The 25,657-nt window shown below is 40.6% G+C and overlaps 1 protein-coding gene across 2 annotated transcripts in view; it reads left to right on the plus strand.

Annotated features, from left to right (window-relative positions):
- VPS41 (VPS41 subunit of HOPS complex) overlaps positions 1 to 25,657 on the plus strand; it is a 184,301-nt gene that overhangs the window by 151,304 nt on the left and 7,340 nt on the right. For both annotated transcript variants that reach the window (XM_068550354.1, XM_068550355.1), the window contains exons 18-25: positions 3,098 to 3,225; positions 4,717 to 4,861; positions 6,788 to 6,829; positions 6,980 to 7,030; positions 9,830 to 9,967; positions 20,340 to 20,394; positions 21,092 to 21,232; positions 22,499 to 22,635. In XM_068550354.1, the coding sequence (XP_068406455.1) occupies positions 3,098 to 3,225; positions 4,717 to 4,861; positions 6,788 to 6,829; positions 6,980 to 7,030; positions 9,830 to 9,967; positions 20,340 to 20,394; positions 21,092 to 21,232; positions 22,499 to 22,635 (837 nt within the window). The remainder of the gene's footprint in view (positions 1 to 3,097; positions 3,226 to 4,716; positions 4,862 to 6,787; positions 6,830 to 6,979; positions 7,031 to 9,829; positions 9,968 to 20,339; positions 20,395 to 21,091; positions 21,233 to 22,498; positions 22,636 to 25,657) is intronic.

Raw genomic sequence — 25,657 nt, forward strand, 5'->3', positions numbered from 1 at the left:
TATACTTCAATAAAGATGTTTAAAAAAAAAAACAACGTATTTCTTTAATAACTGTACAAACTAATGAAGGCAGCATCTCTTCATGCTCTCTCATCAGCATGTGTTCTGATACCATAATCCAGTCTTCCCTACCAGCATGGGTCTGTTCCTTTCCAGGTCTGTACAGAAGAGTCTATGGTAATAGTTTCTGCCACTTGTGCTAGGTGCCAACTGCCAAAGTCTCGGAGCGTGGTTTCTATTCATTTCTTATTCAGTCCAATTCAGCACATCTTTATTTAGAACCTACCGTGGTCAAGAACCGGGCTGAGTACTCATTTGGATCCAAGAGAAATAAAAACACAGTCCCAGGCTTCAGCGGGCTTACAGACTGACTGGGGAGACTGTGTTAATAAGCTTTAAGCAACTAGAAAATAAGTAAGACAGGCAGAGCAACGTGTTATAAGAGATCTAATGAGAGGCCATTATTGGCCGTCATAGTTATTGGAAAAGGTTTCTTCTGTGAAGAAAGACTTATAATGGACTTCTCTTTCTTTCCAGTATGTTCTGAGTACACAGAGTGGCTGTCATAAATTTTCCATCTTTGTACGTCTTCCCAAAAGAAAGAAAATCATGAGTGTTCTGTGAAAATGATGGAAAGAGTATGAGCTTTATTTTGAAATACCGAAGCTTAGTATACTTGTCCTGTTTTTAAAGTAATGTAATTTAACCATAAAAAAGCAATTTTTTTATTTGTATGATTCTGTCACAATTCATGATTCAACCCTTACTTTTTCAAGAAACTGTTTTAAATCCTGTATCATTAAAGGTGTCTTGTTAATTCATATCTGGAAAACTTTTGACTGAGACTGAAAGAAATAAGCATGACTCAAAGCTTGTAGATGTGTTTTCCTGAATATTTTAGGGTGTCTGCCTGGTCAGTACTATTAAGAAGGTTATAAATAATTTGGTTTGTCGTAAGCTCTTATAAATAATTCGCATTTTAGCTTCCATCATTCTCCGTTTCATGTTTAAGTTTGAATTAAATTGTCACATAATTAATCAGACAGCAGTGTTCTGTAGCAACACTTTTGATCACATATAATGTGGATGAAAATTTTGTGCTGCTAAATATAGCACTAAACGTCAGATTAAAAATAAAAATATATGAACAGTATTTTCTTGGAGGTACTGGTTCTTCATAACTTCTTTGTACGGGGTTTCTACTGAAATGCATATAGCTTTGCCTTTTAATTTACAGCCTAGCAGAATTATTTTAAATAGTTAAGTTTTGCTTCATAATATTAATGACAAATGTATAAGCATGTTAAAAATGGGACAGTTTCTATGGCATTTCATTTAATGAATAGTCTTTAACCTTTTACTTACTATCGGGTCGGCCAAAAACTTCGTTTGGGTTTTTCCATATGATCTTACAGAAAGACCCGAACGAACTTTCTGACCAACCCAATATGATAGGCACCAGGGAGTTCTCTGATTTTGCCACTGGATCGTAATAGCTCCCTGATAACTCTGTCCTCTAATTAATAATAAAGGCCCCAGGGGCGATTTCATCAGTATTTTTTAGCACATTTATTCAAAGGTACACAAAACCAGTTAAGCAGAGAAAAGCCTAACGTGAAATGTGATCAATGTTTATTTCAGTTTAGGCTGGAGTCCTCAGGTTTTTATCGCACAACATGACCTGTCATTTTGTCTTATTTTGTATTAGAAGTTGGCAGTACTGCAAGGCCGTTGCCTGAATCACGGAAAAGAGGAAAAGGAGCCAGGCTTTCTTCTTTTCCTGAACAGTATTACCTCTGGTTTCAGGTCTACTGAGAGCTGCCAGTGTTGGGATGGAAATCTTTTCAGGACTTTTTTTTAATCTTATAAATTGCAGAGTCTTAAGAAAACAGAAACTTGATCCAACATATTTTGATTCAGAGAACATTTTAGTGTTCTGCTTTAGTAGTTTTATGAAATGTATCCTCTTTACTTCGTGACTGTCCTCCCCAAATCTCTCAAGTCAAACTGCAATCATGGTCATATGAAGGAAGGTTGCAGTTTGAATGGAAAATGTGCAGCCTCTTCTGGTCTTTTGCCATCCTTGCTGGAGGTTTCTTTGGCAGAAAAAAACTATATTCCCGATTATTTTTGTGATTTTCTTCTTAGCAAATCCTGGTAGTTTACAGAAGCAAATTCCACCACACAATTTTCATTTCTAAATATCATTTAAACCAATTCAAAGTAGTTCATTAAAGCATTTGTTGAGTTATTTAATATAAATAATATGATTTTTTTTCAATAATGTGAAGATTTTTACTTCTATTTGCTACCTTTGAAAACATCTACACTTTTTTTTTTTTTTTTTTTTCCCTAAAAGTTGCCAAGGATCAGTGTAAATAGCTCCCCAGTACTTTGAGTCACAAGGGCTAAAGCTGAGAATCAGGACGGCACGGCTGCCCAGAACACCGGCCAGGAATCAGCCCTGGAGGGAAACAGGATCCAATCGGGGTCTGGACTTTTCTATCAGAACCACAAAATTTGAGATCGAGAGAGAGTCAGTGTAAGAGCAGGGGACAGACTTGAACCAGCGTCCTAAATCCCCAAACAAAACTCGGTTTAGAGGCATGAGTGGAAGGAAGATAGAGATGACTTGTTGAAGGTGGGATGCCGGGTGATTCCACTGTGGAAACAAGGCCAGTGTGTGCTCAGTACTGGCTGTGGAGCTGACTCGGACAGTGTCTGTAAGATGTTAAAGATGTTCTCCAAGTGTTATGGCTAGTCCAGAATGAGGAGACAGCAAGTCAGACCTAAATTCTGCCTCTGCAGTGGCACTTGATGGAAGGACCTGGGGGCCTTGCTTCCTTGTGCATTTCATCCAATCACAAGAGAAGGGATGGCACCGCCTACTTCTCAGGAATGGCGCATGGGGATGCATATGCGGACGTTGTGTGCCTCCCTCACCACCCGTGAAAACTGATGATACGTTTATGGACCAGTGTTTTAACCCTAACATGATCTTACCTGTTTTCCATGAATAGTTTTAGGAATTGTATGAACTCTTTGGATTGTTTTCCTATTTAAAGAGTGTTCTTCCTCTGTTCTTCCCCTTGGTTAGGGTTTTGCCACACTGATCCGAGAATGGCCGGGAGATCTGTACAACAATTCAGTAATAGTTCAAGCAGTTCGGGATCATCTGAAGAAAGACAGTCAGAACAGAACGTTACTTAAAACCCTGGCAGAACTGTGAGTATATTTTAGCGCTTCTTTTTTCCAAATCAATCTACATGAAAAGTCTTTCCTATTTTAGATCTGTCAAACTGAATTGGGAGGGTGCAGATCTATACTATTTTCCTATATTCACTCTTAGTAAAAATCTTTCGTAAGCCTCCGGTCAACAACGAGAACATAAGGTAAGGAAATTGTGTGAAACTTACAATTGTAATGTCATCTGCTTCCCAGAGGAGAGGAACCTAACCAGCATCACGTGGTAGAGGCAGTGGTGCAGGTAGGGAAGGGTGCCAGGTCTTAGACCTCTCAAGCAAATCAGTTTCCCAGTGAGGCGCTGGATTCTGCCATTCTTGGATCTGCAAGTCAGTAAATTTCTCACACCACAGACTCCTTATCTATAAGATCACAGGTGACAATTCCTTATGGGATGGTTTTCATGAGAATCTTGCATGACACCACTACACCAGCGGTGCAAGGGATGGTTTTAATGAAGTTTCATAATCAAGAGCTAAGTGCAGTGCCTGGCACTGAGTCAGGGCTTAGAAAACGGAAGACTGGTTAATGCTTTTCATATTCACTGGGTGCTTTTGGTGACCCGGGCTTTGTGCCATATGCCTATGACGCAGAGGTAGATAAAGGTACCCCATGCCCTCTAGGAACTTTGGTTTAGTGAAACAAGCAGCACACTGCAGTTAATCTCAGGAAGACCATCCCACTTCAGCCCCTCAACACTCCCCCCGCCTCAGACAACCCGCTCCAGCATCCTCTTACATCTTTTGCCCAAGACCAAGAAAGGTACACCAAAAGGGCCTAGAATTTCAGGGCTGCTTAAGACTTTCCACAGAAGGGGACACGTGTGTGGCCTTCTGAGTTGGAACACTAAGGATTTTCTTCTGGAAACACTGTTCTAGTTTTCCTTGGATTCTGTAGTACTAACACGGTACTAGTAATACTAATAATTCTGTAGTGCTAAGAATGGATTCCCAGTGCAATTTAGGTTCAGTTGGCATTTAGGAGCTGGCTTAGGGAATTAAGCAATGTGAAAAACACTGTTTCAACAGAAAAACATTTAAATTTTATACAACCTCCTTACAGAGAAGCTTTTGGAATATCACCCCTTTGTCAGCTGAACACTGCTTGTAAGAATTTTAACTGATTTTTCTGTTACTAGAATAAGAATTTCCTTCATGTGGGGTCGTAATTTCTTTGGTATATGGATTTCTCTAAAAAATTTTGAGAGTTTACTTTTTAAAGAAAAATTTTATTAGTTGAATATTGTAAATATTCTAAAATTTTGGTGAGATGGGAAGCAAGGTTCTGAGAAAGAAATACTTATTGGTCACATATAGTTAAATCCCAAGGAACACTTTTCTAAATAAAGTTAGCTTTTCTCTCTAAACAAGTTTTTCAGTTTTCATTAATGTAAAACATGATTTATATGTGTGTATCTGTGTGTTTTATTAGATGTGTTGGTGAACATTAATGTAAAAACTTTTGTCTTACCAGGTACACCTATGACAAAAACTACGGCAATGCTCTGGAAATATACTTAACGTTAAGACATAAGGATGTTTTCCAGTTGATCCACAAGCATAATCTTTTCAGTTCTATCAAGGATAAAATTGTTTTATTAATGGATTTTGATTCCGAGGTAATGGGTTTCTTTTTTCTTTTTTTTAAAAAATTTTTATTGGAGTATAGTTGATTTACAGTGTGTGTTAGTTTCAGGTGTACAGCAAAGTGAATGAGGTATAATGTGTTTCTTATTTTACTACTGGTAAATTATTTGTGCCGTCCCAAGTTTTTAATGATTAGACATTTGTCCACATGCTGGAATAGTTAATCAATCACATAACTTGGCTGTATGCTGATCATGTTCAGAACCTTCGGACCCTCCCTGGATGTTAACTCCAGTAGTCGGCATTCAGGAATCCTTTACTTGATGTGGTTATTCTGTAAAAGCAATCATAATTTGATGTGGAACTTTTGAAGCTGTGTGTGTGTGTGTGTGTGTGTATGAAATAACTTTTTTTTGGTAAAACAATTCATATAACTCATAGAAACAGAGAATCTAGCCATATTGCTTTAGCTCATTCAACCCTATTAATTGTATGTCCCAGAATTCAAATTTTAAGTAAACTATTTTGATCCGTTTGTTGCAGTTTTATTCCTTGGTATTCACAGCTTCAGCATGTGGAGTTTCCACTGGTCTCAGATGATGCCCAGACTGATACATGTGGGATGTATCACTTTATTACAGGACAGATTTGAAGAGCGGAGTGCTTGTCTCAGGAGGGCACCCTACCTCCACAGCTCACAGCGGCTCTTGTAAAGTGATACAAACTGTTTTAAACAAAGAAAAGTTAATGCAAGTGCTAATGATGGAAAGAAAGAGATTCATACAACACAGTGGTTCTTATTCCAAAAAATCGAAATTTTAGTTAAAGAGTAGAACCCTTAAGGCTCTAAAAGGGTCACTTGAGTTTTTTAAAATTTTATTTTACTGTATTTAGTGGTATTGTGTTATATATCTATTATGTGCTATATATTAGTCTTCACACGCTTAAACAGGAGCTAAGTCTACTTTTTTCTGAAAGATGCTTTTAGCCCATTTTTCATACTGAAGGAGTCAAGTCCTTAGGCAGTACAGATCTAAAAATAATCAATGCAGTTCCCAGGAAGTTCAGGGGACAGAGGTTCTGCTTTTCTGGCAGAAGATGATTAAGAGGATGAGAAGCTTATATAGAAATTAATTACATTTCCCCCATATCCAGTCTCCCCTTACGCCTACCCCACTCCCATGTGTCTCAAGAGCCTAGTTTTGCCTATGAAGCTATAGACAAAAGATGAATGAGCTCAAAATAATTGCTATTCAAGAGCATGGACCCAAGTTAAGGAATCAGAGAACTTTCTAATTAGAAAATAACTTAAGGATAATCTCTTCCAACGTCCTAATATTTCAGAGAGAAAAAAATGTTCACAGCAGACAGGTAGGCAGTGTAATAGCAGAGTCAAGGACAAGACCCAGCTATTCTGTATAAGGCTCAGTCTGGTGGGCTGTCTTCCCACTACCTCTTGCTACAGGCACTGTCTAACTTGTGTTTCATGCATGTTAACGGTGGCTAAAGTCAATTCTAAAAATCCATAAGCTTTATATCGTTATGAAACTTCAGCTATCTTTTCTTTTTCTTTTTTTTCCTGACTCTTACCCTCTTCTCCACATAAGACCAGCTTCTTGTATCTGTGGAATCTGTAGAGGGACTCAGTCGATATTCAGGTGGCCAGAAGCAAAGCTCATTTTTGTGGTACTGCAAACTATACAGATGTTTTGTATTAGTGAGTCATAGCAAGGCACTATTTTAAGTCTATGCAAAGCCCAGAGACCTCAGATTAAAACACATTTTAAAATGCATTTAGAAATATCTCACTGAAGGGCCATTGTAAAGCTAAGAACCTTCTTATCTGTGTAAAATAAGCCCTCTGCCTTTAATGGTGATACCTTATCCAATACATTGTATTCTGTGTTCTCTTTTTTCTATGGCAAATTTCAATGACTGGTTATTTTTTCATATTGCAGAAAGCTGTTGACATGCTTCTGGACAACGAAGATAAAATTTCAGTGAGTGTCTTTTGTTTTTACATGTGTTCAAACAGATGAGTGTCTAGGACCGCTATCGCCATAAAGAAGAGAGATGTTTATCATGTAATTTTGCAGCTATGTTTGTGTCCTCATAAACTCTACATTAAAAAAAATTTTTTTTTTCTGTAGATTACAAAGGTAGTGGAAGAATTAGAAGACAGACCAGAGTTGCAGCACGTGGTAAGCATGACAGTCCTCTTCTTTTGCCCTCTGATTGAACAGGAAGGCAAATCACCTTACAGTATTGGTTTGAGAAGACTGGAGTGAACACTTCAGGTTCATATTCAGATGGGAGGTTTGACCGCAAACAACATTCTGTAATTATTATAATGCAGCATATGCTCTGAATCCAGATGAGAAATTAATAACAGCTCAGGTACTTTAACTGTGACTCACAATCAAATTGTGATTAAAAAAAAAAACGTTATCACATTTTTGTGTTATCAAACTATGCCTGGGAGTAAGCACGTTCCTTCTGTTGACTGAAAAAAAAATGCGCAACCTAAAAGTTGAGAATTATGTTTTATTTGAGCACATTACTGAGAACTATAGCCCGGGAAAGCAGCCTCTCAGATAGCTGAGGGACTAAAAAACAACATGCATTCCTTTGCTGAAGGAAAAAAAAACAACAACATGGTGTCAAACATCAAAAGATTACTGCTACTCACACACACACACAAAAACAAGCATCTCAAGTTAATGATTTTAGTGCCTTTCTCTGTATGGGAAGATGGGAGAGTCTGGGCTCATTGAAATTATTCCTTACACATGCACCTTCCCTATCTAGGGCCACTGCGTGTTGTTCTCCATCCTGAATTCCCCTCAGGGCGCACTGGGGGTTGGGGGTTGGCGAGCTGCAGTGTCTGGGGGCTTGATGGCGGGCAACATTCCTTGTTTACCAGAGTCACAGGCAGTGTTCTTTGTCCACACTTCTGTAGTTACCATTTAATAGAATTATGACATAAATTACAGCAAAGCCAGCGCCCTGACCTGTGCTCTGTGGATATCAAGTTCTCCTGCCTAGGAAACACCACACAGCCGTTCCGTGTTCAGGACCACAGAGTGATCGCAGAACAGAGCGTTGTTTTTTTGTGTCTCACCCTGACGTTCCTTGTGCCCGCTTCTCGTGTGGTCTCGTGCCGGCGCCAACAGTCCCCCGATTCTAGATTTCCTCTGGGGGGTTGGGAGCTACTTGGATTCTCTGCATCGCTGGCATCATGGGCGTAAAGCAAGACCAGGTGTTTTCCACGTCCTTTCAGAGTTATACAAGAGAAGTCTTAAGTGAAGATAGGGATTGTTCCAGGAGGACTGTGGACATCAAATAAGATCAGGACTCCTGTATCTTTGCCCACCTCTTTGCACCCCAGGAGGCGGGTTAGGAAACAGAGCGTTTTATTCTAGTCCGTTTTATGCATTGACGCCTTTGAAGACTCCAAGATAGGAATGTGAGGTACATTGGGGTTTTGTTTTGTTTTGTTTTGTTGTTTTTGCTCAGAGGTTGTACAGATGCTTTTGCCCTTTTGTTCACGATTGGAAATCTCCCGATTATCTGCTTACCCAAGCAAGGTACCTCTGAGCTGGCCACCATGGGATCTGTTTACAAAGCAGTGATTTCTGGCCTCCTTGAGCCATGAGACAGGATTACAGGCAGGAGGTATCTAGTGACAGTGTCATTAGGGCAGTGGTGGAATGGTGGTGGAGCTCACACTGAAGTGGCCCATCTTCCCTGTCTGGCAAGGTAAGGTCTCTATAAATTTGCCCTGAAGGTGTGACAGAGCCTTCCTAACCTGTTTGCGCCTCTGGGAAACTGCAGTGTGTCCAGCTCACACACTGACCCTGCGCCAGTGTACTGGCCGGAGTCTGCATCAGATCATGGAGTTCTGTCTGACTCCCCCCCACCTTCTTGCCTGAGAGAAAGGGGAGCAGTTAACCCGAGGAAGGGTTTCTCAGTGTGCTTGTGTCCTGGTTAGGCTTATTTAGTGACCCCGTGCAACAGCGAATGTCAAACTCCAGTGACTTCATTCCCAGTCACACCTTCAGGGCCGGCTGACGCTTTGTGTTTCTGAAGAACCAATCCACTCAAGGGGCGAACGCACTTGGTGTGATGAAGTCCCCCCGCCTCAGATGGGTTCTGGGGTGTTTGTGTACATTTAACATGAACTAGACATTGAATGTCGATTTCTGGCTTCCGCACAATATATTGATAGACTTGCCTCCAAGTAGAAAGTGAATCACTCACTCCCTTGGAGGTCCATTAACTTTTTCAGATGGTCAGGGAAAGGAATCAGCTTTGAAAATGGGTTCAGAACACCTGTACTCTTCTTGATTTTTTTACTTTTTGTTTTTGAGGTCACCAGGAGAGGCAGTATTTCATTGCAAACACAGATCTCAATAAGACTTAAGGAGAGAAGATGCAGAATGTATGAGAATTAACTTAGCGCTTTTTGCTACTTGAGTTTTTAAGAACATGCTCTTATCTCGTGACTCTACCCCCTTTTCCGTGAAGGATGAGAATTTTTATGATCCAGGAACACCACTGATCAAGCATTTCGTTTCTGAGGCGAAGTAGATGATCGTGATGATATTAACCACTCCTGTCATTAACAGTTCTGTGGTGCCGAGTACGTGCCAGGCATGGTTCTGAGTGATTTACAAATGGTAACTCATTCAGCTCTCACAACAACCCCAGGAGATTTTTGCAGATGAAGAAACTAAGTCACAGAGGTTAGTGACCTGCCCAAGGTCACACGGTCAGTGGCAGAGCCAGGTCACTCGGGGCCATTCTAGAGAGAATGTCAGCGTATCCTTGCTCTCCCCAGGTGTTCTCCTTTCCACTTTCCCTTCACCTAGCGATTTTCCCTGAAAACTGCTTTTCTGCCAGCCTCTCCGTGGAAGCTGTTTGCAACTGAAAATAGCAGTGTAAACAAGTATTGCTTTTCTTATTTTAATATTCCTGGTTTATTCCTTTGTTCTTTTTAGTATCTGCATAAGCTTTTCAAAAGAGACCATCATAAGGGGCAGCGCTACCATGAGAAGCAGATCAGCCTTTATGCTGAATTCGACCGACCCAACTTGCTTCCATTTCTCCGAGACAGTATCCACTGCCCCCTTGAAAAGGTAAGTCACAGACGCCCCTGCTCAAACACTGCGAGGGGACAGAGTCGTCACTGTTGGTAAGCTCTGGGTTATCTTAGTCTTCCTGTCTCTGCTTAACCATCCCCGTTCAAGGGGAAGCCTTGCTCTCAGAGCACTAGGTTTTGTTGGGTATTCTGATGAGAACAGGAGGTCCTGTTGGATTAGATTTTGGTGAGAAGCTCAAGTATTTCTGTGCCAGGTTTAATTGGAAGAAAGGTTTAATCCAGGGTCTAGGACTCAAGTCAGCCGTAAAACACTGTCGGAAGTCTGAGGCAGTTTACCAGCATCAGGGTGGGACCTCAGAGTCAGCCTGGGACAGGGAGGCGGACCGCCCCAAGCCGGAGGCAACTGCCCCAGTTGGGACTCAAAGTCAATAAAGTCAGTCCTACACCCCCTCTGCTTTAAATACCCACCTTATATATTTTTGTATTTCTCTCTCCCACTACATTCCATTATAGTTTTAATAGATATAATTACTAGTCTCTCCCACCATCCTATAAATTCTTCAAGGACAAGGAGTTCGTCTCACTCATTTTGATAAACTCAGTAGCCGGCACACATTAGACACTAAATGTTTTTTGCATCCTGACCGAGTTAGTGAATGGATAAATTGATACCTACGAGGTTCCGGTTAGGGTTTAGTATGAACTAGTAGGTGTTATGAGCCTGCTGTTTCAAAATAAACTATAATATTATGTGTGTACTAGAAACTGGCCAATAGAAGACCATCAGTTTTGCTTCCCATGGTTCTTCAGACCATCTGGAATACTCGCTACCACCTACAAGTGTCTTACTAAATTCAGATGGCCAGAGAGCAAGTACTTTTCATAGTCACCTGTGTGTATCAACAAAACAAACTTATTTGACCCATAAGAGATACGTACTAAGAAGTTGACTGATAAAGCAACTTTTCTAGTTGCTTCCTCAGCCCATAATGATTAACTTCAAATGTACTGAATTTACTATGAGCCAGTTTCAGCTCAATGCATTTTCAAAATCTGCAGTTAATTAAAAAAAAAAATCTTGCCTGCATATTAGTTTATGAAAGACATTAACATTTTATGTTCGGGCCCTAAGGCTTTTTCTCAAGAATAAATTTGGAAACACATCATCTTAAAAAAGAAAAGCAAACGTTCCTCTCTTTTCCCACTTTAGAATCTATCATCTAGAAAATGAGGGAGAATCTTACTCTTTTGAGTGCCCGTTTGTTTTTGTCTCACTTTTGGAGGAAACATCGTCTGTTTCCAGGAGGACGTGTCTGTATCCCGCAGACTCCTCGGCCAGAGCCCCACACGCCAGGGTGATCAGCACCCACCCAGGCTTCCTTCTCCCACTCACTGAACACAGGTGCAGAGGGCCCCAGAGATTCCATAACGTTCGTGTCTGGAACACACTTTCAGCCCATCTGGTTTACAGTTTTCCAGTCCGGTAGTGTTCAACAGAAGTCACACTGCTCTGCCCGCAAAGGGAGCATCAGAAAATCTCCACCCCACACACGGTACTTCTAATACAGAGAACTCAGTTGGAGCACTGTGTGGACCTTTTTGAATTTTTCTCTCTGATCTGCTGAGAAGAACCAGTTGCATGTAAGAGAACTCAGCACAAGCATCTGAAAACAAGTATGTTTAAATAGTTTTTTAAAAGTTATCTCATGTTTTCCACTGAAAGAGAATTTTGAACAAAATGGATTCGAGATGGTAGTGGTGGAAACATGTCATTATAATCAAGTCAATAATCCACATTTTTAGCTTTCATGTTAAAGGTCATTGAGACATCTTTATAAGAGATTATTTTTGCACCAGACTCCATTGTGGAAAATCTGTATATTTGCCAAAAAATACCACTATCCTTGCTCAGGTACCCCAAGCCATCTTAAAGCAGATTTTCTTGACTTTAACTCATTAAGGATCTCATTCCTTTTTTTCTAGAGACAAGAACTCTGTGCACACTTAATCATCTTAGAAACAAATTCCTTTTATGTTTACTTGTAACATGAAAACTATCAATTCATAAAAAGCAAAGTAGATTTTCCCTCTATTAAAAGCATCTGACTAAAATATGACACAAATGAATTTATCTACGAAACAGACTCAAAGACAAAGAAAACCGTCTTGTGGTTGCCAAGAGGGTGGGTAAGTGAGGGATGAATTGGGAGTTTGGGATTAGCAGATGCAAACTATTATATATAGAACGGATAAACAACAAGGTCCTACTGTATAGCAACAGGGAACTATATTCAGTATCCTGTGATAAACCATAATGGAAACGAATATGAAAAGGAATGTGTATATATGTATAACTGACTGACTTTGCTGTACACCAGAAATTAACACAACATTGTAAATCAACTATACTTCATTAAAATACTTAAAAAAAAAAAAAAGCATCCTAAACATGCTGACGGTAAAATGAAGGTCATGGGGTACAGATTCACCTGTTTTGTCTAAAGAGAGACTCAGAAAATTTGGTCTCTGTTTCTACTGAATATAAAGTTAAGAACTTAAAAAATTTAGTCCTCCCTCCCAGCACCCCCCCCCAAGACATCTCTACTTCAGAAGAGTTTATAGATTGTTTAGTCCAAAAGACGTTGAGGTTGTATTTTGGTGTTTGTTTTTTTTGTGTGTTTTTTTTTTTAATTTTTTTTTTTTTTGAAATTCACGGTCTTTTATTTATTTATTTATTTATGACTGTGTTGGGTCTTCGTTTCTGTGCGAGGGCTTTCTCTAGTTGTGGCAAGTGGGGACCACTCTTCATCGCGGTGCGCGGGCCTCTCACCATCGCGGCCTCTCTTGTTGCGGAGCACAGGCTCCAGACGCGCAGGCTCAGTAACTGTGGCTCACGGGCCCAGTTGCTCCGCGGCATGTGGGATCTTCCCAGACCAGGGCTCGAACCCGTGTCCCCTGCGTTGGCAGGCAGATTCTCAACCACTGCGCCACCAGGGAAGCCCTTGGTGTTTGTTTTTATTTTAAATGGGAAGTGTTTAAGGTTTCACGGCATTCAGAGCATGTGGACCCACTACTGTAGATAATTCACTTCCAACAGAATACAGCTCTGTCTTCCTCATTTCTGGTTGTCTGCCTTTGCTGGGATTGGGTAATCGCTGAGTGAAGGGGTGAAATCTTCAAGAATCCAGGTCAAACTTATTTTGACTTGATTGAAATGCCTCAGTCAATAGCATTTGGCCGGAAAGTTTGTAGAGACTTTGCATCACATTAGAAGCCCTTTAGGAATGTAGTTACCGAAGACCAGAGTTCAGGATTTAAAATCAGCACAACTCTTACATTCCAAAATGAATCATAAGTTTTTATGAAACTGTTCATTCTAAAGGAGATACAGGGTGGGTAGGAACATCTACAGCAATTTGAAAAGACAACAAACATAGGCTTTTAAAAAAAATAGTATCCCGAAACAGTTTTTGTTGTACTTTATCATGTGTGCTGTGCTTTCATGTTCCTTGTTTTTATTTAATCTCTACAAAAGTGCAGGTCGGTTGATAAAGTCATTTTATACATGACAAGCTGAGTCTTCAGGAATTGAAAGAAACAACCCAAAGTCTAGCGCTACTAAGTCAAAGGGCCAAGACTTGGAACCTGGGTCTCAACTTCAGGTCCCATATTCTCTATGATGAGAAAACATTTTTCAGGTTTAAACAGTTAACTAAAATTACAACAGTAATAAAGATATTCCTTAGTACTGCAATAATCATGAAAGACATCAGTTTTTAAACTGCTCTTTCTTCTGTAATTTCCAGGTATGGTCATCAGGCACTAGTTTTCATTTGCAAACCTGATTTGCTTATGCCTAGAATAGTTAAAATCAGAGTATCAGCTTTATTATTAATACCTGAATCTATGATCGCTCTCCTATCTAATGGCATTCACAAGGTGGCAGTATTTATGAATTTGGAGGCATAAAGTGGGAGATGCACAGTTTATAAATTTTCCTTAAATAAATTTAAAAATAAGACTGGATAAAAGATGACAGGGTCAAGGCTAGGTAGAAATCATTATATAGTCTATATAGTTGATAAGGTTTCTGTTAGTTAACCCCAAATTTCTAACTCTGTTATCTACCTTTACATTAAATCAGGAGAAGGAAAATTAAAATATTATTTTTGCATCTTTTACTCAATTTCTGTTATTGTCTTGTCACTTTTTTGTTTTCTATTATTCTCCTTTTCTGAGCTTGTGTGTGTGTGTGTCTCCTGTTGGCTTTAAAAATCTTTGTTTCCCTACTCTTTTCCTCTAGAGGGAGCTCTATGGCTCAGGAACATTCAAGAATCCAAAATAAGAAAACATGCTTTTATGCTTTACTTGTGTCAGTAATAGAAAAATTCTGTGTGCCAGAAATTTTTTTCTACACTTTACTCAGAAAGTCCAGAGATTTCTAGAGTCTCTACTTTCTCATATATGAGAAAAGGGTTATTCAAAATACTGTTAGGAACTCGTCATAAAACATTGATAAATCTGTGAAGTTCAAATTGCAGAGACCCAGATTACCTCTGCGCTTGGTGTTACACATCTGCCTGCCTTCCAGACCACTCCTGACTCCAGATCAGCCTTCAGACATTTCTTCCACATGACATGGTCATTTTTGACAGTATCCTAAAACAGCTTCCAGCAGTGATGAAAATGGGCTACAGTCTACCCTCACAAGGTAGCCACTAGCCACATACAGCAACTGTGAGTAATTGAAATATGGATAGCGAGGAATTGAAGTTTTAATTTAAATTTAAAGAGCCACCTATAGCAAGTGGCTACTATCTTGGACCGCTCAGGTGAGCCTTCAGGCCACAAACTCTCTTTGTGGTTTGAGACACTCGTGTTTTCATGCATCCTCATGTGTTCAAGAATAGGAGGGTGGCTCTGTTTGCAGCTCCTGAGTGGTACCTTAAAGTGTCAGTGCATTTCCAGGTACAGAATTGATTTATGGATACCTTTTAGTAATACACCACTTTAAGCATCATACTCATCTTTATTCACATTATCTTTCTCGAAACATTCTATAATACCTATGCAATCGTATTACTGTTACCGAACACGAGTTTGTGTGCGCGACACACAGTGAGGCCAAACCAAAACATCGGAGTTTGGAGCAGAGAAAGTTTTATTGCAGGGCCATGCAAAGAGACGGGTGGTTTGTGCCCCCCAAAAACCCGAACTCCCCGAAGGGTTTCTGCAAAGCATCTTTAAAGGCCAGGTGAGGGAGAGGCGTGGTTGGTTGCTGCAGACTTCTTGGTGTAGGAATCCTTTGTTATTGCAGCTGTCCATGTAGGTCAGGTCACGATGTTCCTGTAAACCTTCAGCAAGACAGATGTTACTCTGTGTTCTGCAACTTTTTCTCTCTATATGAATGGAAAAGTGTTATACCCTCAAAGGTCAGAGTCTTGAAAATGGGCTATCCTGTGTATTTTAGGCTCTAGGCAACATTCTTAACTGGTAGCAAAAGCAATGGAATACAACGGTTAAAAGATAAGAAACAGATCCAATATGGAGTCAGATTTGTTCTTCCCTGTTACACTACTATTTGCTGTCTCTCTGTGAATGACACAGTCTCACCAGGCCATACACTGTTCGTCCATCTGTATCTTCAGCAGCTAGCACAAATCAGTTGGTTTCTCAATAGTTTTTTCTTGGAATAGTCCCAGACCCTCTGACTTACAGTTTTGCTTTTCCCGTTACTATTTAACTTCTCACGTGTGTATCCTGTCTTTGCTCTAGTATGATTCCAGAAGAGTTAAGAATTGGTAAGAAAGTTCCATTCTTTATGATGATGACTTATGGGTATGACCATATAGAGATTCGTAAACCATGTTTTAAATCTAAACGAGTGAGGATTTCCTAATTGTGAGTTAGAATTTGCTTCATCTACGAAGTGATAAAAATACCAAAATAATAATGGTTTAAACAGAGGAGCAGTTTAGTTCTCTATCACGTGGAAGTCTTACTGGAGTGACCCTGGTGGTGGTAGCAGCCACGGGGTCAGAGACCCGGGCTATTTTCTTGTTTCCCCCACCTTGTATGACCTTGACCTCACGATGTAAGATAGTATCATCCATGTTTCCAGCAGCAGTTTGGATGAAAGGATTAAAAATGAGAGCAGGGGTTCACATTCCCAGAAGCCACCGTCCCACATTTCTGGTTCACCTCCATGGTGGACACTAGTCACATAGCTCTCCTACCACTGGGGACGCCTGGAGGTTTTGTTTTAATTCTGGGCAGTCACACACCCACCTAAAATCTTATTACTATAGAAGAAATGGGTAAAGGATATTGGGGGAACATCTAGCCATCTCTACCATGTAATTTTTTAAAATTAATTTTTATTGCTTTACAATGTTGTGTTAGTTTCTGCTATACAGCAAAGTGAATCAGTTATACGTATACATATATCCCCTTTTTTAAGATTTCCTTCCCATTTAGGTCACCACAGAGCATTGAGTAGAGTTCCCTGTGCTATACAGTAGGTTCTCATTAGTTATCTGTTTTATACATAGTAGTGTGTATATGTCAGTCCCAATCTCCCAATTCACCCCACCCCACCCTTCTCCCCTTGGTATCCTTAAGTTTGTTCTCTACATCTGTGTCTCTATTTCTGCTTTGCAAGCAAGTTCATCTGTACCATTTTTCTAGATTCCACAGATAAGTGATATTATACATTTGTTTTTCTCTTTCTGACTTCACTCTGTATGACAGTCTCTAGGTCTATCCAAGTCTCTGCAAATGGCACTATTTTGTTCCTTTTTGTGGCTGAGTAATATTCCATTGTATATATGTACCACATCTTCTTTATCCATTCCCCTGTTGATGGACATTTAGGTTGCTTCCATGTCCTGGCTATTGTAAATAGTGCTGCAATGAACATTGGGGGTGCATGTATCTTTCTTGAATTATGGTTTCCTCCAGGTATATGCCCAGAAGTGGGATTGCTGGATCATATGGTAGCTCTGTTTTTAGTTTTTTGAGGAACCTCCATACTGTTCTCCACAGTGGCTGTATCAATTTACATTCCCACCAACAGCATAGGAGGGTTCCCTTTTCTCCACACCCTCTCCAGCATTTGTTTCTAGATTTTTTGGTGGTGGCTATTCTGAACACTGGTGTGAGGTGATACCTCATTGTAGTTTTGATTTGCATTTCTCTAATAATTAGTGACGTTGAGCATCTTTTCTTGTGCATTTTGGCCATTTGTATGTCTTCTTTGGAGAAATATCTATTTAGATTTTCCCCCCATTTTCTGATTGGGTTATTTGTTTTTTTGATATTGAGCTGCATGAGCTGTTTATATATTTTGGAGATTAATCCCTTGTTGGTTGCTTTGTTTGAAAATATTTTCTCCCATTCTAAGGGTTGTCTTTCCATTGTGTTTATGGTGTCCTTTGCTGTGCAAAAGCTTTTAAGTTTCATTAGGTCACATTTGTTTATTTTTAATTTTCATTACTCTAGGAGGTGGATCAAAAAAAGATCTTGCTGTGATTTATGTCATAGAGTGTTCTGCCTGTTTTCCTCTAAGAGTTTTATAGTGTCTGGCCTTACGTTTAGGTCTTTAATCCATTTTGAGTTTTTGTGTATGGTGTTAGGGAGTGTTCTCATTTCATTCTTTTACATGTAGCTGTCCAGTTTTCCCAGCACCACTTATTGAAGAGACTGTCTTTTCTCCATCGTATATTCTTGCCTCCTTTGTCATAGATTAGGTGACCATAGGTGCATGGGTTTATCTCTGTACTTTCTACCCGGTTCCATTGACCTATATTTCTGTTTTGTCTGCCACGTAATTTTTAAAGGAATCGTGCAAGTAATCAAATTAGTGGTGTCTCCTCCTCATTGTGACCTTCAGGTCTGCTCATTTAAATGACTGTGTACTTTAAGACATTATCTTAGTTTCATTCCAATTCTAAAGTAAGGTGTTATTTAAAAATTTTTTTTTATGCCTAGTTTGGGTTTTTTCCCCCTCCATTGATCTCTATGATCTGCTTTTCCTTCCCCTCCCTTTTAGTTGTTAATCTCCAACCAGAGACACAGATTTAAAGATACATTCTGCATAAATCTCTTAAATCAAAAATCAAAATGTCAAATCTAGCTCCTGCTGTTATTTTCCAAGAACATCCTTAGTTGGTTGTTTTTAAATGACTCTAACTACGCAACCCAGTAATCTTCCTCTGAAACCTTTTCTGCCTGCTCACCTATTTAAAACATATTTCTTGCCCACTTACTGTGAGCCAGGCGGTGTGCAAAGCACAGGGTCTAGAATGCACATGGTTCCAGCCGACGGAAGACAGATCAACAACTGGGGGAGCAGTTCATTGCACCTGTGATTAAGTGTGGTGAAGCGTGCAGGATGCAAGGAGAGTGAGTACCTGGCATCTGACCCCGTGTGGGGTCCAGCGAGTATTTGCTGAAGGACCTGCCGGGGGTGGAGAGGGGCCGGGTGTGGGAGGTGGTGTTCCAGGCCGAGGAACCACAGCAGGCAGATGAGCAGGGTCTGTGATGGAGCTGCTGGGAAAGGCAGGGCCAGATGGCAGATGCCTCATAAGCCCCCAGAAACATTCTTGGCTTCCAGCTGAAGCAGAGCAATGCAGTACGCAGGTTACATGGGAGGCGTGTGAGCTGCGGTGTCCTGCTGGACCCTCTTCGTCACGCTGCACCCAGTTCAGGTGGCACCCCTTCTGTGAAGCTTTTCACAAGAGGCCACAACCAGAGCCCACGGCCCGTATCTGTGCACGTGGCCCTCTAGTCCCGTCCCCCCGGCCGTGGGATTCTGGCCTACGTCTGTGTGACCCTCCCTGGACGTGTGCTCCCGTGGGTAGACTCACGCTGCTCCGTCTCCTCTGACATGGCAGCAGCAGCAGCAGGGTTTTTATTGCTGTCGTCTGTGCCTCTGCATCCCTCCTGGCCCCCTAGTACCCAGCACAGAGTGCAGAGTGAATGTGTGCCAGTTCATTCAGGATTGAATTCTTTATAAATGCCCAGCGTGTCTTCTTTCTTACATTCAAGGAGATGCTGTCATGTGTGTAATCCCTCTTTTTTTTTAATTTTTAAAAATATTTTTTAAATTTAATTATGGCCGCGTTGGGTCTTCGTGGCTGCGTGTGGGCTTTCTCTAGTTGCGGCTTGTGGGCTTCTCATTGCAGAGCACAGGCTCTAGGCGCACAGGCTTCAGTAGTTGTGGCTCATGGGCTCAGTAGTTGTGGCGCATGGGCTTAGTTGCTCTGCGGCATGTGGGATCTTCCTGGACCAGGGCTTGAACCCGTGTCCCCTGCATTGGCAGGTGGATTCTTAACCACTGCGCCACCAGGGAAGTCCCATCCCTCATTTCTTGATCTCCTTTTTGACACTTCTTGATTGTCAGATGTGTTTTTTTCTTTTTTTAACTTTTTATTTTATATTGGAGTACACCTGATTAACAGTGTTGTGTTAGTTGCAGGTGTACAGCAAAGGGATTCAGTTAAACATGTATCTATTCTTTTTCAAATTCTTTTGCCAATTAGGCTGTTACAGAATACTGAGGAGAGTTCCCTGTGCTATACAGTATGCCCTTGTTGGTTATCCATTTTAAATACAGGAGTGTGTACATGTCAATCCCAAACTCCCTAAATATCCCTCCCCCTCGGTTCATCCTTGTTTCTGCAAATGGCATTATTTCATTCTTTTATGGCTAATACTCCATTGTATATATGTACCACATCTTCTTTATCCATTTCATCTGTCAATGGACATTTAGGTTGCTTTCATGTCTTGGCTATTGTAAGTAACTAGTGCTGCTGTGAACATTGGGGTGCACATATCTTTCCAATTTTCCTCTCACTTTTGACAGATCCTTGAGCAGAGTTGTCTTTTAGATCTTGTGAGCCGGCAATAGAAATATTCCCAGTGTTCAATTCTTTACGCAGCAGATGTGTGCTGAGCTATGGTGTGCACCATACTGGGAACTTGCAGCCGTGAACAGTAGTGCCTTCCTGGAGGGCACGGTTCAGTGGAGGGAAACAGGGCTTAGACCAGTGCCTGTGAACTAGGTGGGGGGCAGTGCCGTGAAGAAACCTCAAGTAGCATAAAGAGAGAAGGCTTGGTGGGAAAGAGCCTTTCTTTTAGCATCTTGCTTTCTGCCTTTGCTCTGGAACGTTCTGCCTCAAACATGTTATCAGTTAAATTGTGTAGGGTCCAGCGCCTCTCTGAGAGGTAAATCAGGACAGCCACAAGCAAAACTTAGGTGGTTTGTGTTTTGTTTCTGCTTTGTTTTGCTTTTAAAGGGAGGCAGTGAAAAGAATTCTTTCAAACTTGTATGTTTAAGCGACTCTATGGATATTTGTTCTTGGCTGGTAACCCATAATAACTTTTTTACCCTGCTTTATTTGAAGGCTCTTGAGATCTGTCAACAGAGGAACTTCGTAGAAGAGACAGTTTATCTTCTGAGTAAGTAGCTTTTATTCATTTTGGCCCCCATAAACTAAGAAATGGGGTGACAACGTGATGTAAAGTGTGTTAAGAATGGACATAGGTTTTAGACCAAAGTAACACAGAGGTTAGAGCCTGATTTGTATAAGAAATTGAGTATTTAGTACAGGAGACTTCACAGTTCAATAGAGAAGGTAGCATCGTTTAATAAATGCTACTGAGATAACAACTGGAATTGTGTAATAAATGACCAAAACTGTATCAGTTCACACCTTACAGTATAAATCAAAATAAACCATAGATGGGTTGAGAAGTTCGTTCTTTTTTTTTTTTTTTTCCTCCAATTATCATAAGGAGGAAGTCAGAATCTGACAGACCTTGATTCAGATCTGCCATTTAGTAGCTGTATGACCTTGGCAAGGCACTAACATTTCTATGTCCTCTTTTATAAAACAGAAATATTAGTAGAACATACCTCATAGGATTATAGTGATGATTACATGAAATAATTCACGTGAAGTGCTTAAATGAGTCCTCAAGACAAAGTAAACACCCAGTGAGTAGGAAATACTGATTTTACTGAGTTACAGATGTCATATAAGGAAATATGTTTTTTGTCATAGCCACCAAACTATGCAGACAAATTAAGAGATATGTGATTTCTCTTAAAATGTTTTATTAAATTATCCTAAATGCATTTCTCACATTTTGCGAGGCCGAATGGGTAATAGCCGAAGTGCCCTGAAGATGATCATGGAGGAATTACATGACGTTGATAAAGCGATTGAATTTGCCAAGGAGCAGGATGATGGTGAACTCTGGGAAGATCTGATTTTATATTCCATCGACAAACCACGTAAGCAGAAAAGCCATCCTGCAAGCATAACCTCTTTCTCTCCGTTTAGCCAGTTGTGTCTAGAGTAGGAATCATCTCAAGATGCACTGAGTTAAAAAATACCTGTAGTATAGAAGTATCTATAGTAAAAATAGGCCAGGTACATAGTAATGATTTCCAGCACTTTTCCTGTGCAGGGAAGCCTGGCGCCTCATCACTTCGTAGTAGCTGAACTTGATAACGCTTGGTTGAAGCATATTTCTACCTACTGCACCCAAATGGAATAAAAGAGTTTGGTTTTGTTTGTACACAGGGGGCATTTATTTTGAAAGTGTACAGTCTAGCCCTTATCGACACTCTTTCTGGAAACCCATAACCGTTACTGGACATGGACCATATATGGAGGTTTGATACTGTAGTGCTGAGCCTCTCCTTCCTGCCCTATCAGTGCAGCACCAGGCGTGTATATCTGCTGCCTCTCCTTGACCATCTGCCTTGGGTCTCCCATTTTGGAAGGAAACAAAAGCAGTCACCTAATAGTAATGCGAGTCCTCTTTTAAAGATATAGATATGATTCAGAAACTAGCAGTCGTGGTTTAAAATCTTTCCCCTTCCCTTTTTTATTTTTTGGTCGGAAGGCTTATCTGTTTCAAGATTTTCAAGTTCTAGAAACTGCTGTTTTGAGTGTTTTTTAATAAGAGATTCAAGAGGAGGTGTTATTCAAGTCCATTTCAGATTCAGGTAGTCACATGCACGTATCGCTTGAAGAATCTAGTTTAGCATGACAGAGTGGTGGTCTAAGGATCTTAAAGGAGGCAAAGTGGGGGTAATGAAGCACACTGTGAACCTGGGCCTGCCCTGGGTTTGAATTTGGGTTCAAAAATCGCTAGCTGTGTGACCCTGGATGAATTCGTTAATCACCCCATTTTCCTTTTCTGGAAAATAGGAACAAATAGCATTCCTACCTTGGCAGAATAGGAGGAAAGTATATGATAGCTGAGCCTTAGTAAATTCTCAAATACTAGTTGCCCCCCTTTGGCATTACAAACTGTGTTCTGAAGTAATCATTTGTTCTCCATCTCTTTTTTTTTTTTTTTTTTAATCCCTTCTCATTTAGCTTCTCCTTCAAGGAAAGTAAAGGAAGATTAGTTCTTGGGAGGATTTAACGATTCAAATGCTTTTTAACAAACACTTACTTAAAGGAAATAACTTTTTCTTTGAGTTACTTTCGACCTAAAATTGCATTAGCTACACCGCTTATATGTTGTTTTCCGCTGTGTCTTGTAGCCTTTATCACCGGCTTGTTAAACAATATCGGCACGCATGTTGACCCAATTCTACTGATTCACCGTATTAAGGAAGGAATGGAGATTCCTAATTTGAGAGACTCCTTGGTTAAAATTCTGCAAGACTACAATCTGCAAGTAAGTATCTTTTCTTGGACAAATGAGCATGCTGAGTGAGTTGACTGACTACTGGATAAACATTTCTAGGGTTTATTTTGGACATCAATTCAATTTGATAGTCACATTTTACTTAGGCCCAGATATTTGGAATACCATTCAAACAGAGAAATTAGAAATACCGCCCTTGGAGGAAGCCGTCAGTATTTCTTAACTCTCCCCAGATTTACTCTTCTTGATAAGCAGGCATTCTTACATTTATGGGATAAATATAGCATGGCCTTGGGGAAGGTGCAGCAGTAGTTACAGTGGCTATTAGGTCAGACCACCCAAACCACTTTTAAGTAGAATGAGCATTGTGTCCATTTGGAGAAATGAAAAAAAAAATTTTTTTTCAAATAGTTTGATCATTTCCTTGAAGCCACTCAGTAACCTGTTGCCTGAAAGATGTTAAAATGACAGAATTTTATTTTACCTTTTGTCTGTCTTCAAGAGTATTACAAGCAAGCTTATTATCTGCAATAATTCAGGATTTGTGATCAGAGCCATGGAACTCATTATCTTCCTATTAATAATTAATATGCTAATCACAAAGCATCCCAATCTTCCTTACAAAGCCACTAACAGTGACTGTATTTCGGAATGCTGGTAGCTTCCAGAGAACCTGAAACTATTTAAAGCCCATTTCTTGAAAAATTCAGACTGTTCTTTCTCTAGCTCGTTTGGAAATGAGTTTTTGGTAGAATGTGGATGAAATGGCTTTCCTGGAAACATCGAGATTTTGCAGGTAGAGCCGAAAGACAAGGTTGTGGGGAGAGAAGTGGTCTCCAGGGTAGGGAAGGAGGAGCATATGATGATGATTTGCGGGCTTGTCATCACTGTGAAGGGTACAGAGCCGGGGGGCCGCCTGCTGAACTCGGGGTGGTGGCCTCAAGGAGGAGACTTGGGTGAAAAGGAGGAAGATCAATGGCATCAAAAAGAAAAGTCAGAGCTGTACAGGAATGACTGACAGAGCTGGAGGGCCAGGATCTTGTGGCCAGGGAGGAGGATACAGTTACGTGAAAATCTCCAAAGGAGTCGTTCTGACAACGTTCCAAAAGTGCGGTGAAGGGAGAGGGCCAGGGGAATTAGTCAAGAAACCATGAGGGCAGGCGTCGTCCAGGGTCCAGCTTCCTCTTTGAACTGGGAGGTTAACCCAGCAGCCCACAGGTGACTGTGGTCTTACTGGGTAACACGGCTTTAAAGGAGAGGTCTACCCGAGGGCGGAAAGTGACAAAACAAGGAGCCTTGGCTTAGGAAGCTTTTGGGAAATTGGGGGTCGTGGGAAAGAAATGGGTATTTGGTTTTGGCAAGTAGGTTGACGATCTGTTCTACAAAAATCTTCCAGATGAACAGGTATTTATTTATGGTGGAATTCGGAGGCTTGCAGGTGAGGTGAGCCAGGGAAAGGTTATTGCAGGAAGGATGAGAAAGGCCAGGAAGGAAGGAGAAATGTAGGAATGGGTTAATAGATAGGAGAGGTGACATGAAGGGCTTGTGCTTTGTGCAGCACCCGAGGGGATACACAAGAGCCATCCAGGCAGGAAATGATTCACTTCATTCTGAAGCGTGCACTGGCTTTGGGGAAAGCAGTTCCAGTGTCAGACCTCGTAAAGCTCGGGGCATGAGTGAGCTTGATAATGATGTGTATCCTCAGTACTCGCCACCCCTGGGTCTGCCTGGATATGCTCCAAGTTGCAAATTCCACTTTGTTGGGAAGTCATTTAAGTGTCTCTGAACAAGTCTACCCCAAGGAAGGTGACAACATAATTCCCCCTCCTGTCCTGCTACTGTGTGAAGCCTAGCCTCTAGGTTGAAAAATGTGCCTACAAAAACACCTAATAGATCCCTCTTCCTAGGTTCTTTCTGGAGAACTAAGCTCAGGGGCACCACTGGGTCTCACTGCTCATAAATGTTTTATCAATGTATTTGCATAGTTCTGAGTCAGCCGGGAATAAAAATAAAATTATTATTAGGTGCAAAGTGAATTCTGCATAAAAAATTAGCCACTAAACAGCTGCTAAATCAATATTTTATCCTCTTAACTTCTAAATGTAATGAGAGCTTTTCCTTAAGCTGTGTAAGTGTGCAGTTGGTGGTGTGTTAAGGAGGCTGGGAGTTACTTTGCCAGTGAGTCCGAGGAGTGGTGGCAGCCTGTAAATCCCCGACGGGGGAGGGGGGGGGAGTCTCCTCTGGCCCTCAGACATCTTGCTGGAGGATGCAGAGAGAAAATGCTCGACTGGGGCAGGTTGTTCAAAGAATCCCAGGAGGTACTTCCTAATGAAGAAAGAATTTCGAATTATTTTCTATGAAAAAGGTGGCCTTTTTTATTAATAGGAATTTATTTTCTTTCTCTAGAAATCACTGTAAAAATAACTTAAATCTATTTATAGAGCATTTTGAAGCTTCCAGAAAGGTTTCACATTCATTTTTTTAATTCTGTCTAGTGTCTTCATTCGTTTCATAAAACTATAGTCAAGTTGCACATGTTTTAATGGGATAAAAAATTCCCAAGATTTTGCAGGTCCATGAATTTGCAAGGATCTGGCCCCTGCTGTGCACGAGGGCAGGGCAGTGAGGGGGAATGAGCGTGGGGGACATCAAGAACCATTCAGTAAACGAAGGAATCCATAGTCAAATGTTAGGGAAAGCTTATCACAGGGCTTCTCAGCACCTTTTTTTGCTAATTTGCATTCGGGATCCAAGGGTCAGATTTACAACCAAGTAGACAGCATTTTAAAACTTATTTGGCCACTGAAAATGACTCCTTAGTGAATTGCTAACTGGAAAGAGAGGGGTACAGAGAAAGTTGGGGGAAAAATTTTCTTCTGGTTCTAATTTCATGTTTTCTAAAATGCGACAACTTTTCTCAGTTGAAGTTTAAGCATGAGGCATTGTTAGATGTCTATGACATCATTAAAGTTAAGGAAATAACCAACCACATTATCAGTGTTTTAACTGTTTAACTTATTTTCGTATTTTTATACCTTGTTACATTGTTAGT

This window comes from Eschrichtius robustus, chromosome 8 (assembly GCF_028021215.1).
Source record: "Eschrichtius robustus isolate mEscRob2 chromosome 8, mEscRob2.pri, whole genome shotgun sequence".
In the NCBI taxonomy this organism is placed as follows: Eukaryota; Metazoa; Chordata; class Mammalia; order Artiodactyla; family Eschrichtiidae; genus Eschrichtius; species Eschrichtius robustus.